Genomic DNA, 17,042 nt, shown 5'->3' with positions numbered 1-17,042 from the left:
GCTGCTTTACACACTCACACACTGAACACAGCTGATTTAAAGCTCATTAGACGTCTGTTATGTGGAGGAAGGCTCATTTCTGTTGATGCAAAATGCTTTCAGAGAAGCAAAAAGTCCTGCTATTTATCACTGAATTTACTATAATAACAAACTTTGACGAATTTGTTCGTATGTTATCCAGATGGATAAATGTCTATTTTGGGAATAACAATGAGGAAGTCTTTATTCTGAATGTTTCTGCAAACTCTTCACTGCCCACACACTTCTTACAGTGTCTCATCTTGGCAGCTAAAGCACGATTAACTGTAATATGGTTATTTTTAGACAAGTTTGGGAAAGATCTGGATAAAATCTGAGAAAGCTGAGTCCGACTGGTTTGTGAAACTCAAAGAGAGGATTTTAAAACTCTGGAAAGTACAGCGTTCACGTTCGAAACAACGTGCACCTGCACGCATTTGATTGGCCGACGCAGGTTAAGCTCAGAAATGGCAACAATTTGCATGTAAGTGTTTGTACAAATGTTCCAGGACAATAAAGTTTATACAAATATGAAACAGATGAAGGTTTTTTCCTGTAAAACAAATCTTTATGTAAATGATATGAGTGACATTTTTTATAGTGCAAAGCAGAAAAGCTAACCTTCATAGATTTTCTCTTTTCTTTTTCCTGATCCTGTTTGACAAAAACATGTTTTGAGTTTTGAAAGCACATTTTCGTATGATGTCACAGGTGGTTCAAACAGGTGATGTTGTCAGTGGGTCAGATGTCAGCTCCACCCTGAGCTGCAGTCACTGCATCCCTCTGAGACTGAAGACAGCGTGTAAGCATGAGGAGTGTGTGTCGGTGTGTCCTCAGTGGACATCACTGCAAATGATGTACGTTTGACTCTGCCACGGAGTGCGAGCTTTAACCCAAACTGCTTGGATGTAAAAGCGCGTAGAAACGGGTTTGTTGCTAACTGGTGACGCCACGGCCTCCGCAGACATAAAGACAAGCCTCTCTCGAGCTCACACTGCAGCTGGACGAAGCGAGGGATGACAGAGGAGAGAGCAAGAGAGAGATACACTTTAAATCATTTGCATGTGAAATAGACTGGCACTTAGATCAAACCCCAGAGCGCGCGCGCACGCGCACACACACACACACACACACACACACACACACACACACACACACACACACACACACAGCGTCGTCAGTGTGTGTGGTGACAGCAGCAGCCCTGTGTGAGCATGTGAGGCTGATTACAGAATATTTACTGCTGAGTCCGTCCACACAGAAAGAGACGGAGACGGAGACCCTACGACAAGAAATGAGGAGTAAAGGAGGAAGAGAGGAAGAAGAGAAAAACCCAAGAGAGGAAAGAAGGAGGGAAAAAAGAAGATGATAATGAAGAGATGAGTCAAAAAAATGAAAAGATGCACAGAGGGTTGTTCTGTTATTCAGCTGTCCCTCATTGGTTTAAATGGCTTGGACAAAATAATAGAAACACCTGCAATACAGTTCAACAAAACTGTTGACATTAGACTGCGTTAGCTGTGGCTAGGTGCAGCCAGTAGCTGGTTAGCTTAGCATAGCACAAAGACTTAAAACAGGCAAAAATGGCTATGAAAGCTCTGTGACAACATTCACCTGGCAGCACCTCAAAAACCCGCTAAGTGGCATGTTAAATCTATTTTTTTAATCCAAAAACCAAAGTCTAAATAGGATTAGTTTTAGCTAGGTGTGCCTAATAAACTGGCAACTGAGCGTAGCCTATTAGCTGTTTTGGAGACACACTTTCAACGAGCTTTAAGATGCACTTCCAGCTCATTATTTAGCTCTCCTGCCTGCAATAGCGCCGTTTTGGCCTCAGCAGGTGTCAGTTTTCATAGAAAAACCTCTAAAAACCCACTGAACACGACCTGCTCAGCCCCAAACAGCTAGCTGGTGAGCTTAGCGACGCATGTGGTAGCTAAAAATCCATGGAGGCACATTACAGCTGTTGTGCTGCCCCCATGTGGCCGAAACAATCCAACACAGCTTTAATACGACGCCATGTGCAGCGCTATGTGACACAATACAGATATGTATGTGACTCAGCTTTTTCCTCGAGACGCCGTATAAACATTTTGAGCTAAATTAAACATAAATGAGCAAAAAAAAGAGGAAAAGTTTTGTCTGTGAAACCTCGAACGTCCTTGACTGTGAGCAGAAACTCGCAGTCAGGCGGCGCACAAACAACACACAAGTGTGTCATTGTCAGGCAGGCTGGTAGCATGAATGACACACACACACACACACACACACACACACACACACAGGAGGTGACTTCCAGATGGGCAGCATTCCCAAATCCTGTCTTGTTAGCAACAAGTATGTATTAACAACCACACACACACACACACACGTTTAGAGCAGGAAGTGAATATGATGCAACGAGTTTCGCACGCACACACATAAACACACACACACTTCTCACACTGGAAATCCATACTGGTGGCCTGAAGCAGCTACCTAATATGGACACACACACAAGCTAATAGAGCAGCTGATGAATGATGCGTTCCTGCGCAGAGGGCATCGCACTCCCGTAACACTCTCTCACTTTCAGCCGCCCACTCGTCGCTTCATCCCTCGCTTCCTTTTCGCTTCATCTCCTCCTTTTCTGTCTTATGCAACTTTCTCTCACTCAGCGTTAAGTAAAAAGGAGTAACCAGCGGGATCAGAAACAGCTTAATTAGCCACCATCGGACTTTTAAGGAGCACTTCAATCTTCAGCGCATCTTTAAAAATATCATCCATAAAAAGACTCACAATGACGATTATTCTAAGTTATTCTACGTCAGAGGAAAGATTTATAGAAGAAGACAGGACGACGAACATTTTAGCAAAGTTCCTCTGAGTGCATGAGGGAAATATATTCAAGAGCAGCTGCCTGGGGTGAACAGGAGGCCGGCGAAGACGCTCTGAAATTAACTAAATCTGCTGAATCGAGTGAAAGCCGGCTGAGGGAAACACTTTAATTACCGCAGAGCGAGTTTCCCCTCTGCTGAACACACGGAACGCTGTCGCTATCTGGGCCAGCAGCTGCCTGCAGGCTGCAGGCGCAGGACCGCGAGGTTGCTGGTTTGAGTCCCACACCAGCTGGGAAAGCTCAGGCGGCGAACATGAACGGGGAAAGATGCTGTGTCATGAAACAAGGTGCTTTGAGCAAGGCATTTTAAGTTATGTGTTGTTTGAGACTAAAACCGTTTCCTCCTGCAGGTTTAGGTTAACAGGTGAACCGATCCGGCTTTTTGTCCCCTCGTACCGACTCTGACATCCAAACTCAGCTGATAATTCAATGCATTTTTATCCAAAAACGTAAAGCCTGTAAACCTCTCAGTGCAAAACTGCTTGAGATTTTGTGTAAAGTCATGTGAGGCTGCAACTACACACCAGCCCTTGACTGGAAGCAGAGGTGCTCCACCAATAATGATAATCCTTTAGTGCTTTCAACATGTTTTCAAGCAAATTAAAGTCTGATTAAGTAAGTGAATGCAGGGTTTGTCTCAGTATTTTCATGGTATTGCTGCTGTTAATATGCAAAAGATCTGAGGACGTCTTCCACCGCCGGTCCTCTGTGTCCAAACAGCTTTTTAACTCCAGTTGCTAGAAGTTGGTCATTAATAAGATCTCACGCTGCCATGCATGCAGGATGGCCGTAGTATTAGCAGCATTAATGTTTGGGCGCCACAGCACGTGAACGTACCACAGGAAGCTGCAGTTGGCGTTAATCTGTGGCATCACTGCCTGCTTAATAAGGCCAGTGTCAGCACTGATATGCAACACAGAGGAAAACTGTATTAAAGACCTTAAAGCACTCATACAGCATAATGCACATTATGTAAAATATAATCTACGGTGTGTACTCATAAGCTTTTTAATTCCACTGGGGGGCACCAAAGTGGCCTCCTACAGACAGTCTTTAAGTTTTATTTATTTATTCAGGAGGCTTCATGGCTGTTATCCAATAAAAACCTGAAAAACAAACAATATTTCTCGACAGGATCCCAGAACACAAGTCACTCGTCACACAGAGCAGACACGCTAACGACAGCGATTACCAAAAAGATTAAAGATAGACGTTCACCAGGCTGCATGAACCCAAAGGGAGCCTTCAAAAAACACAGTAAAAGATTCATTGAATGACTCATTTATGGGGCACAGACTCTAAAATAAGATCTGAGTGCAGATTTGGAAAATCAAACTGTTCTTGCTCTTCATGTTGTGTCTCTGTGTCTTCTCCCATCTGCCGTCTGGTTGATGCTTTTACAGCTGAACAAACTTTTCTGTTTGTGTCAGGAGCAACTTAGCGGGTACATCTCATCCAAATCAGAGCTAATTGGAGGGTGTGTGTGTGTGTGTGTGTGTCTCTGGAGGGACGGCTAGCGGTCCCACGGCTGTCACATGACGAGAGGGAAGAAGGAGTCTTACATGCTTGTTCGTGCACAGGTGCAGAAGCTTTAAAACCCACTTTCCATCGCCTCTGTGTCGCCGTTCGGTCGCATCAGAGGCGGAAAACGTGACTCTGTGACACTCTGCCAAAAGTCTGACTGTCAGCCCTGTTTCCTTCTACTCCGCTGCCTCCAGTCCAGACCCCCCGGGCTGAGTGTGTGCGCGTGTGTGTGAACTTCCTTTACCCAGCCTGCCCGGCGCTCACACCAGAAATGACACAGCAAATACTTCGCAGGAGGCGCAACACGAACGGTCCAGACCAGGAGATCAGGAGTCTGTTTAAACGTTTAAAACAAAAGAATGTGATCGCTTCCTGATCCTCTCTGACATAAAGTCAACTGAAAGCAGCTCAAAGTCTATATTTAATGTCTTTCCTCATCAGCTTCGTTCATTTTTGTAAATATCTGCTTATTCTGAGCCCTAAAGACTGGGAGAGATGTGGAACGCTCCAAAAACACCTGTTTGGATCATTCCACAGGTGAACAGGCTCATTGGTAACAGGTGAGAGGGTCATGATTGGGGCATTCTGGGAAGGCTCAGTGGTCCACAGCGAGGATGGAGCGAGGTTCACCTCTTTGTTTACATTTTCCACAGCGTCTCAGTTTTTCTGTTGTCTTGTTAACGCTTTAAGGTTTTGGCAGCTGGCTGAGCTTCATTTGAATCAGAATGTGAAGTATGTGGGAAAACATTTTCTAACCTGATTTTGTTGATTAGATTGTGACTAATGTTAGGGATGAGAATTTAATTCGGCTGAATTTTCGGTGCAAAATCGAGCAAACAATGGACACACATGCTTGAAATCATCGTATTTTTAGCATTAAAGCTGCATCTTGCTTCCCTCTGCTGCACCTGAGCACGACAGGTAGCGCACACCGGACACACAACACTGACAGAGGAAGTAACGAGGCTGCAGCAGCGCTGACGTTGTCTGGAGCTGCAGCTCGACTCCCACTGAGGCCTTCAAACTACAGTTGGTAGCTTCAGATACTGGAAAACAATCAACGCTCCGTGATTTGGGGTGTTTACAAAGCGTGAAATGAATGAAAAAAAATATCCACATTCATGTTCAGCCGCACATTCTGATGAGCTACACAAAGACTTTTAGACTTTCGAGGCATGAATGAGGCTTTTCACATGTGCAGGAGCAGAAGTGCAAAGTTTAAGTGCATCATTCTGCAAAACATCCAGCATCAGCACCCAAACTGAAAGAGGGAAAACTACTAAAACTCACTGCACAATGGAGCAAAATCCTGTGAGAACATGCTGCTCGCCCTTCATCCAACAACGGAGTTTCCACAAGACGCAGACAAATAGGCTCATTTAAAACTTTGGTGCACACTCAAATGTCAGCCTGCGAGACGGCGCTTTGGCGGCCGGGCCGGCCGGACGCACAAAGGATCCAACATGGAGGCAGACAGACGGCGGCTGAGTCAGGCTCATCCCCGTCTTTGAATCACAAAACTTCCTTCAGGACAACAAACATTTGGAGGTGCACTGGAAGCTGTCTGGGAGCGGTCTGTCTGGCTCTGCCATGTGAGGAGGGCGGCACAGCAGACCCTCCTTTAGCCCGAGGCCGGCTAGCGCGAACAATGGCCAGCTTGTTGTGTCTCCCTTTCACATGGCAGAGAGGGACTCTATCTCCACAGAGATATAAACGTAGCTTTAAGAGCAAAATCGGGAAATCAGACTGTGCTCCCTCCAACACCCGCAAATTCACCTCAATTATCTCCAAAAGTGGAACGATCATGATGTGGTTAAGTCTGTGGACCTCCTGCAGGCCTCATGAGTCTCTGGACAGCAGGACACAGTGAAACTAAGAGGAGTTTGTCCCCTCGCTTAGACGTTGGAGGCTGCAGCCTGCAGCTCTTCATCGAACACTTGACTGTGGCTGCGCCTTCTTGCTCCATTACTCCCTGCACTGCTGCAAACATTTAAAAACTGCAATACTTCCATCAGTCTGCAGACTGGATCACTGCTTCTTTACCTCATTTGGTGACTTATTTCAATGAAAATCTTCAAGATTATACCTTTAATAGACAAATATGAAACCAAGACATCCTGGAGTTCAAATTTCTGACTTTGAGAGATGAGGATCATTATCAGCCCATCACTGCCGGGTCATATCTACCAGCAAACCACAGCTTTAATTCAATTTCCTGCATCCAAGCTGTCGGAGATGATCTATGCGTCTGACCACAACCACGTATGACAAACCGCCAGTAAAATGAGACGTACGACGCTCTTGATAGATGAGAAAACAGCTTAATAATAAGAGCAGCAGATGTTTGATAGCAAAATGATTCAATCCAGCAGAGTGTGTGTGTTTGTTTGTGTTTGTGTGTGTCTGTGTCGCCGCTGAGGGCTGCAGAGATCAGCGGAGGCTCGTGGTCGGGTTAATGTGTCCCCAGAGGTCTGTTCCCAGTTTGAACACGAGTCTTCTTCAGCCGCCCTTCAGCTCATTTGTTTGGAATGAGTCAAACATCCACATATGAAAGACATCTGTTGATCTTGGCTCTGAGTGCACACGAGTGTACAGTGTTACAGGTTCTGCAGGATCTTCTTGTCCCACTAAAAACTCTCAATTTTATTCCATAACAACTGTCCCGATTTGCACTTTTGGAGACGTTTCAGGCCGCAGAGACGTCTGCAGCAGCACAAAATGACACAAATTTCACAAATGTGATCAGCAGAAAAGCAGCACTTTCATATCTCTGTCACTATCTGTCACTGATGATGCTTCATACTTATGCAAAAAAACAGCTAGTTTCTGGTTTCAAGATCCACTCATTCACACGATCATCGTCTCTGACTGGAGACGCAAGACGGGCTGTCCGACCTCGCTGGAAACTGTCCCAAACAGCTGCTCTCTGATGGGAGAGAGTCGCAGGTTTGTTCTTATTGTACAAGTGACAGAAATGGTTGTGTAAAGACTGAAGACAGTTCAGACCAAGCTGACTGTCTCACCTGCACACAGGTGGCCAATCACGGCGCGATCTGACCTCTGAAAGGTGCGAGAAGTTCCTCAATCTGACGGAAGGCGCAGGCAGCTTCACTTCACACTAATCCCACTTTACACGACCTCTCCAGCAGCTAACACCCGCCATCTTTCTTCACTAACGAGCTGCTGAAGAAAGTGGAACATCTTGAAAGGTTAAGACCAAGAAAACGCTGCGCAGCACCTGGCCAGCTAACGTCAGCTCCAGAAACAAATAACGAAGACAGATTGTCAGTATGTTGAATACAGAGTTTGAAAGTTGCAGATTGATTGATTTCCTGTTAGTACAATACATCAAAGTTCATCAGTTTCCTTTATATTCATGCTGCACTGTCAGCATTACATATGCACATTAAAGAGCTGTGCTTTTTTACCACTAGGGGGCACAATAAGCTGAAAATGGCCAACACATTCAGCATATTATCTCTTTCTATAGTTGAATCAGAGGGAAGTATCTGTCTCTTTAGCTGCCGAATGTTCACTGTGTTCAGCAGCTAGTTGCTAACTCTGTCTGTGTTTGTTGGTTGGCTCATGAGAGCGAGTCAACACAGCAGAGGCCGTCAAACCAAAACAACGAGCTGAAAGACGCTTTAAAGCGCTGCAGAGCTGACGGGAGCTAAAGAGGCGGTGGTAACTTTCTGTGTGAGTGACACATTTCACAACACACATCGACATTTGATTGATTGCTAATGTAAAAATATTGATTAGTGGAGCTTTAAACGACGCTGGTAATGAGAAAAAACTCACTTTGAGTCATTTAAACACAATCAGCCACACAGGAGACAACTGACTATACAAATAATTAGCACAATTATGATTTTGGTGTTCAGTGCTTCTGAAACTAAGGTTTTTAATACGGGGACATCGCTGGTATCGAGTATTCAGCCCTAAATGACACAAGCACGACAATTTATCCATATTTCTTTCCAATCGTCATCATTGATTACAGTTTAACACATAAAAATGTTACGAATCATTGAATTCACTCTTCACACGCACACACAGTCGTTTTCATCCTTTTTACAGACTTCACGTAGACTTTCATTCATTTTCTAAAGACTTACCCAAACCCTTGTCTAACCTTAACCTTATCTTAGTTTATCCTTAATCTTAACCTTAAAGTCTTTTCCCTAAAATCTAATGATTTACATTTGCATTTTGTCCCCATAAGGAGGGTCAGTCCCGATAATTTGACCATGTGATTTATGTCCCCATAACGTGAGCAATGCATGTCCACGCACACACTCACACACACGCCAAGGTGGCAACATATTGATGAACTTACTGTTACTCACTTAACGCTACACTGGAGACAACGAGACAAATGCGGCAAAAAAAAAAAAGCGTCCAACTGGGCACGTGCACCGGACACACACACACACACACACACACACACACACACACACACACACACACACACACACACACACACACACACGCATTCTACCTTTAAAGAAATACACTCTGAAGGAGGTGTCTGAGCTCTTCTCCTCATCCTCATCATCACCCGTCCTCCCCTGCGCTGGCGATCGCCTCCTTTTCCAACGCATCCCTCTATCAATCTACGCCTCTGTTACTTTGAATAAACACTCTCCTCCTCTCTGTCCGTCCACTTCTTCGTCCTCCTGCTTCACTCCCGTTCTCCTCCTCCTCGCTCCTGTCTCTCTCTCCCCCCTCTCTCCCACCCTCACCCCTTTGATTACACTTTCCCTCCCTCACTCTCACTGCCCTGCTCTCACTCACGTGGTCTCTTTCTAGGAACAGAACTTGCAACAGTGACAGTTCACATGATAACCTTGTGTCTGTGTGTGTGTGTGTGTGTGTGTGTGTGTGTGTGTGTGTGTCAGCGCACGTGAGTGTGTGTGTGATCCACATATCTGCAGGCAACCTGTTTTCTAATGTCACGCCAATGTCCATGTGTCAGACTTGTGTGTAGTTTGTGCAGCATTACTTCACTGCATGTGGCTATAAATATATTTGTGCATGTGTGTATACATCTGTGTGTGTGTGTGTGTGTGTGTGTGTGTGTGTGTGTGTGTGTGTGTGTGTGTGTGCACACCACCTCGCTCGCTCGCCACGCTGCAGTTAGTTCTGCTGCGTCAGCCCTGCCCACACACACACCAGCAGAGATAAACACACACAAGCAAGAGGCAACACACAAAGCAACAGATGCTAAACACACACACACACACACACACACACCTACACACACCACTGACTCCTCGAACAGCACAAACATTGATTTTTATGTTGCATCCAGTAAACTCAGCGTTTGTATTTGTTCCTTGTATCAGCAGCTCGTGTCATGTCTCACTTTCAGAGCTGCAGTCCTGCCCGATGTTTGCGTTTATGAACTCATTTTCTTTGATTAGCGATGAAAAAGACGTCGCTGTCCGTCTTGATTTTCTTTGTGTAAAATGTAAAAAATGTTTTCATGACTGAAAGGAACAAAAAAACGTAATAATGCGGTGATTATTCAGAGCAGCCTGAGCAGAAAGAGCTTGGACGTGGCGTGATGACGAGGCGGTTAAGAGGTCTGATGTCAAGTTTAACACAGCTAAAACCTGAAGTATTCTGTCTAAAGTCAAGCTGTGGACCAAGACATGACGGGGACAGACAGTACATGACGTTACATTGTAACGTGATGTTTGTCCCATATGTAATTACTATTGGATATGTTCAGTAATACTATAGTGATATTTATACTGTGCATGTACTGTTACTGTGCTACGCGAGTGATAGCAACATGCTAACAATGTTTACCTTGTTTTTCTATTGTTTTATTAGTTTTGTTGTTACTGTTCTCTCTTCTTCTCACGATGTCACTTCTTTTAAAAATGAATAAAAAGTGAATTTGTGACTTCAGAATGGTTAATAAAGAAAGGGACGTCCATATGTTAAACATACAGACATACAGGCCTTTTTATTTTTACCATAATCTGTCGAGACGGCTTCATTATAACGCTAAGAAGGTCAAAGGTTAAACAGCACCGCGGCCTGAAAACTAGCAGGAACTTTCACGTGAAACTTTCTGGCATTTAATCGGCAGCATTCGAGCGCTGACGCTCGAGTGTCTGCAGAGCGATGAAACAAGTAAATAAGCCGAGCGAGTGTGTGACAGGCACAGAGCCTGCTTCACACAGGGCACTAATGAACCCAGAGGGCAGACAGAGGACACAGCAGCACACACACTGACACACAAACATGAACTCAGAAGCTGCACAGGCGACTAAAGAAGACTCATTTTATACCAATAACACCGACCCGGGTTCATAAAACACAATAACAGACTGTCAGAGGAGGCACGTGGAGCGGAGAAAGCAGATGTTTGTGCAGCATGGGAGGAACTAATACATCTCCGCTAATAAACACAGCTTATTTAAAAAAATAAGGCAAAATAACTGTCAATTATTCAGTTAGTTCGACTGAGCAGAATATTTCTCTCTTGTTCAGGACAAAACTTTCAAACCTCTTCATTTCTACTGGGATTCACAGGTCTGTGGTCCCCTGGTTGGAGGAATAATCAACCAATCAGAGCTTTGTAAGCGGGAGGATTGGGGGGTGTCGACTTCCCGGGCAAAAGGCTACAAAATAGAAACAGAAAAGCGACATAACAGCCAACAGTTTTGATTCAGGGACCCCTGACGGCCTCGTTTCTGCTGCTTTCACTTCCCACCTGGCCGAGTGATGCGGAGGTGTACCTCAGGGTCTGTCAGTGCACTGTGACATCACTGCTGGGTGTGGCCACAGGTCTAACTGTCACTCGTTTCAAGCGATGTTTTCTGATACTAGATACCATATGTTGCAGTGGGAAAGTCCATTATTTTCAGTGTTTGCTTGCATAGATTACAAAGTGGATTGAAGCTGACACACATCTTAAAGCTCCCAGCAAGAAACACAAGACAAACCTAAAGTAACGCCCGTAATCGTGCTCAGTTTAGCAAGCTTAGACACAAGATGGCGATTCATCGGGCGAAGCGTGACTCATAAATGACACCAAACAACGACATTAAAAAGCCAGGGTGTTAAAATGAGCTGTTTACAAACACTCACACACCATGTTTATTCACACCGTGTCCAAACCGCAAAGCCTCATGGCTGCCAGGTAGTGGGCTGGCAGCAGGAGGCGTGGACACACACACACACACACACACAGAACTCATCGGGGCGTCCAGGTCCATGTGTTCAGTGTCAGAACTGTGTGTTCTGTTGTTGTAAAGCTCACTCGTGCACGACGCCCTGCCAATAAATACTTCAGCTTTCCTCCGACGGCGCTGAACACAGCCGGGCCTCGTCTCCTCTCAGCTCCCCGATCACAGACGCTGAACTCCTCAACTCACATCTTTACATTTTAAAACCTTGACTTGGACATTTGTGAGCTCGGGCAGACGATGGCGCTGTTGGGCTCAAATGCAACGCAGAGGTCCGGAGCTGGACATGCATGAACCATTTCAACTTTTCGGGAAATGCTATGCAAGAAGTGTTTGTTATTGCTTGTAAACGTCTAGCTTCGGGTGCTGCGTCGGCCATTTTCATAGCTGCTTACTGTCTACCTGGTCGCCACCTTTTAATAAAGTCCAGACCTCACCTGTCCTCCATTATCAGCTGGGGACTGCACACCCAATACCCAAAGGCTGCAGCCCAGAAACAGCAAAATAAGAATAAGAAAAACAGGTAGAGCTGCTGCACAGCTCTCGTGAGTCATGATCGAGAGGGATTATTTTTCTCTGAGTCACCACATTGTTTTTCAGTACATCAACTTTTAAACACTTGCAGTTTCTGTTTAAAGAGTCATCCTCCTGCTTCCTTACACAGCATCATTCCCTCGTCTCCTTTCCTCGTTTGCATCCTTTCCTACCCTGCCGGTATCTCCCTCCACGCTGAGGTGATATTCCCCTCTTCCTCTCTCTAACTCAACCCCCCACGAGCAGCCCTCTCCCTATCCGTCATCTGGAAGTGATTGCGTCCACCATTACAGCACGCCTTGGCCGGCGTTGAGCATGTTGGTGTTGACAGCCAGCCTTTTGTCCGCTACGGGCCTGAGAGAGGAGCTCTGCTCAGAAACACGCAGATAAAAACCGACTCGTGCTGCGAACACACGCACACATGATGCTGAACGTCAGCTCGCTCGCTAACCCTCAGTCGCTGCTACGAGCTGCAATTACCCCAAACACACAACAGCACACTGAAAACACTACAAGTGAAAGTCCTGCATTCAAAGCCTTACTCGAGCTGTTTTCAGCTTTGTGACGACGGGTTTTTAAACAGTTTATGTAGCTTCAGACGCTAGCTTCAACCCATAAACGAACACTTGAGCCTTCAGTTTATCAACAACATTCACAATCACCAAATTTGGAGATACATGGTTTTCACTGGAAAGGAAGATGTCTTTTACAGTTTTGGTCTATTTTTGTACTTTAATCCATAATTATTGTCAATTTCATGTAAAAATCCTGTACGACCAGTCAAAAGCTGCTCATATACAACCAACAAAAGGCCTTTTTCAGTGGACATTTGGTAGAAAAGCACAGATTTAAAAAATAAAATGAACTATGGCTGAATTCAGTTTAAATTCTCTTTCAGGTTCCTGGTTCATCCACACAAAAGACGTCTGAGCGAGCTACAAGTCTGGTGACGGTGGCTGCTGGCAGGACCATCACAACTAAACTTCTTCTTTAGAGTTGGGAGAACTGTCCAAAATGTCCTCATTTTCAAAAATGTCCCCTCTCTGCTGGTTAGCAACTCTGGTCCTCACTTTGTAGCAAGTACAAAAACAAGTTTCCATGACTTGTAGGGACATTACATAGACTTCCATTCATTTCCTTAAGCTAACCTCAGCCTTAACCCGAGTCGTCACCCTAAAACTCTGTGATTTTGTCCCCATAAGCAAAGTGTGAATAACACACATCAACACTATCACTGCATCTTCCCCAGCGTGTGTGTCGTCTCACGTGTTGTGTTTACAGACTGCCGCCATCATGGACCCATCTACTCTTTGAACAACGTGACTCGGCTTCTCCCCCTCCGTCCTCTGCGATAGGAATCTGTCCTCAAGGAGAAGGTCTGCAAACCATCCTTGTGTTAGCGCCGCAGAGAGAGACGGACGGAGATGTGGATGATGTGTGTGCGCAGCAGAGAACAAGAGAAGAAGAGAAGCGCGAAGGAAAAAGAAGAAATACTTGTAAGCATGATAGACGACAAACTGGAAAATCTACACACGGCCATAAAACACTTGTAGGAAACTTGCTGGACCCAGAGGAGAGAGAGCTGCTCTGCACATGTACTGTATTTCATTACACACACACACACACACACACACACACACACACACACACTGGGCCTCTTCCTGCATTATATCACTGCTGTTACTCAATCTCCTGGACTCCCGTGGTATTTGTTATTTTTCACAGTGTGGAGAAATTGGAGGATTTTGGGATCTGCGTAGCGATCCATCAATCTTCCTCTGCTGCTCTTCCTCTTCAGACAGATAATCTTTAGCTTCCTCTCCACTCGCACACACAAGGACGAGTCTCGAATCAAAATAAAAGCAAACAACATTAGAGCTCCTGAGAGAGACTGTGACTAAAAAACACTTTATTTCACATGTATAGGCAGTATATACACATATATATAATGTAGTTTTAAGCCGATATAAGTGTTTATTAATGTATTTGTCATCTATTTAAACTCCTCCTGTGTGTATCCACACCTACATGGTGTATATGCAGTAAAACACTGCTGTAATAACACAGAATATGTCTTCACAGGAGAAGTATTTGCATATAGGAGCGAGCTTAAATGTGCAAGATGTGGCCAGAATTTGACTGACGTTAGCTAACAGCTAGCTGCGTGCTAACAGCTAGCTGCATGCTAACAGCTAGCTGCGGCCTGACCTGTCTGGATGTCTGGATTCGTGTTTCTGGTCACCTGACGAATGGAAGCCCGCATCCGCTCTCCCTGTACATGACAATAGATTGATTAGATCGGCACTTTCCAGGCGTCAGGTGACCACATGCTAACAGCTAACAGCTAACAGTGCAGGTTTTCACACTTTTGACTGTCGAGTTCGGAGACTTTTCATCAAGCGACAGACGAGGGGAAACTCAAATTACATAACTGTCTGTTACGCTGCTGTCAGTCTCTCCTTCTGATCTTCCCATCCTTCCTCCGACTCCCTCCTCTTTCCTTATCTCTCCATTTCCTCCTTCCTTTTCCTCCTTCATCTCCTTCATGCTGCTCCTTTTCATCTCTTCCTCTCTGATTTTCATCCCTACTCCCATTTTTACGACTTTCCTTCTTTTTATTCAACTCTGTCTGCACCATATTTGCAATCTGTGTGTGTGTGTGTGTGTGTGTGTGTGTGTGTGTGTGTGTGTGTGTGTGTGTGTGTGTGTGTGCGTGTGTGTGTCAGACTTTACCCATGTACATACTGTACATTCATTTATATTCCCAGACAGTGCTCCCCGAGGGAAGACTGTAGACTACAAGCTCAGCAAAGCGTGTGTGCATAGTGTGTGTGTGTGTGTGTGTGTGTGTGTGTGTGTGTGTGTGTGTGTGCGTAGTGTGTGTGTGTGTGTGTGTGTGTGTGTGCGTAGTGTGTGTGTGTGTGTGTGTTTGTTTGTGAGTGTGTGCGTGTGTTTCTTCACACTATTTGACAAATTGGTGTTGATATTAGAAAAAGAAAAACTCTATGAAGTTCACAGCAGGAGAGCGAGACTGCGAGAGACACTTGGAGACAACACACACACACTCACACTCACACACACACACACACACACACACACACACACACAAACAAACACACAAACACACACGCTCAAAACACTACAGTCGCCACATGGATGGTTGCCATGGTAACCTGTCCAACCAGAAAATTAAGAGAAAAGTTTTACCATCACTTTTGAGCAGTGTGTATGTGTGTGTGTGCGCACGTGCGTGCGTGTGTGTGTGTGTGTGTGTGTGTGTGTGTGTAAAACTGACTGGGCTCTCGGCCAAGACAGGAAGCTCTTAGTCGGTTGGACTCTTTTACCTGAATCTTCAACTCACTTTCGTTTTCTGGAGAACAACAGCACTTTCTCTGTCTCTGATTGGTCATTTTCTTCATTTGCACACACACACACACACACACACACACACACACACACACACACACACACACACACACACCCCCCTCTGGAGGTAATTAATGGCCACATGTTGACCGCAGAGACCACTGAGGGGCCCGGAGCTCCACCTCCACCTAATCCCACCTCCTTACTAATCACGCTCACTCGTCCAAAAACTGAGCATGTGCAGACACACAAACACACACACGAAAAATGCCTACTCACACACGTGCACGCGCACACACTCTGCTGTAGCGCACACTCGCACAAAGAGCAGTGAAAACAGTCGGAGCTCCAACAGAAACATTAAATGTAGAACTTCTACTATGGTTTCTCACTGACCTTGAAAGCACACTGACTTACCACACACACACACACACACACGCACACACACGCACACACACACACACACACACACACACACACACACACACACACACACACACACACACACACAGATGGCGATGTGTTTTGCTGACTTTCTGAGAATTACCAGTGAATCACAGCTCTCTCCAGTCCGTCACATGAGGACGTGATGAGACAGAAAACTGGTGCCGAACAGAAGAAAACGACCAAATCACAACACGAGCGACTTCCTGTTTGATTTCCAAAAAACAAAGCGAAGGCACCGCCCTGAGAGACATCTCAAATTAATGTTAAGGTAGATAAATTTGACCTCAAATAAAGCCAACTCATCATCTCTCCTGCGTCTTTCATGTCAAAGGTTTTCATGGTGAACTGAAACTACGGCTGCAGGCACACCAAACAGGAAGCAGTGCTGGAGGATTTCTAGCAGGTTTCCACTGAAATTTAGCATAAACGTCCAGAAAATCAGAAGAAGAAAATGCAATTTTATGGGTCTGTGAGTGTCAGGAGTCACATCGAGATAAACAGTAGGTGGCGCTAGTTCTCGAGTCATTAGACGTGATGAAAAGAGCACCAGTCAAGTTTTCATCTGCGGTCATTTTTCATCTCTTTCATCGTGTTAGAGTCACATGATGGAAATGCACCCACTGTTACAGACGGCATCTTTGGATAAATGAGAAAAGAAGCTCGAATTCGAGTTTTAGAACCGACCATGGTACAGTTATTTTTTCTACAAAATACACATCTCACAGTAGATATGCATCAAAAATTGAAGTAACATTCATGTTTCAGGACATTTTCCAGTGTTGTTGCGTCCTGTAACCAAGCAGTAAAGCTCTGGAAACCTCTTCCTGCTCTGGTTCCAAAGTATCCTCAAGAAGTTAGAAAGTATTTTGTTAAAGAGCTGCAGCTGTTTTCACAAGCAGCACAGGAAGATGAGTCTTTATCACAACTTGGTCATGATTCATCGAGTGAGTTACACAAGTGAGCACAGAGGTAAGAAACCGGACTCAAAGCTCTCCATCGCGAGCCGACGTCTTGAGCTTTCACAGCCTTCGTGTTTCAGGGAGACGCCGTTGTTTCAATGAGTAACTTGG

The 17,042-nt window shown here is 45.1% G+C and overlaps 1 protein-coding gene and 1 long non-coding RNA gene across 3 annotated transcripts in view; both read right to left on the bottom strand.

The window, feature by feature from the left end:
- The window catches only part of nhsl2 (NHS-like 2), a 122,337-nt gene that overhangs the window by 98,762 nt on the left and 6,533 nt on the right, over positions 1–17,042 (bottom strand). Inside the window, exon 1 of one of the 2 annotated variants that reach the window (XM_070993061.1) lies at positions 8,922–9,168. The exons of the other annotated variant lie outside the window; for it this stretch is intronic. Within the exon in view, the coding sequence (XP_070849162.1) occupies positions 8,922–9,024 (103 nt within the window). The 5' untranslated portion in view covers positions 9,025–9,168. Of the gene's footprint in view, positions 1–8,921; positions 9,169–17,042 lie in introns of those variants that run through there. 2 annotated transcript variants of the gene reach the window in all.
- LOC139351260 (uncharacterized) lies at positions 15,519–16,127 on the bottom strand. Its single transcript, XR_011603569.1, has 3 exons — positions 15,998–16,127; positions 15,611–15,937; positions 15,519–15,572 (listed from the first exon to the last, which is right to left on the bottom strand). It is a non-coding gene; the product is annotated as an uncharacterized lncRNA (long non-coding RNA).

This window comes from Chaetodon trifascialis, chromosome 23 (genome assembly GCF_039877785.1).
Source record: "Chaetodon trifascialis isolate fChaTrf1 chromosome 23, fChaTrf1.hap1, whole genome shotgun sequence".
Taxonomy (NCBI): Eukaryota; Metazoa; Chordata; class Actinopteri; order Chaetodontiformes; family Chaetodontidae; genus Chaetodon; species Chaetodon trifascialis.
Note: the sequence above shows the minus strand (reverse complement) of the source record. Positions and strands in the feature narration are given on the sequence as shown.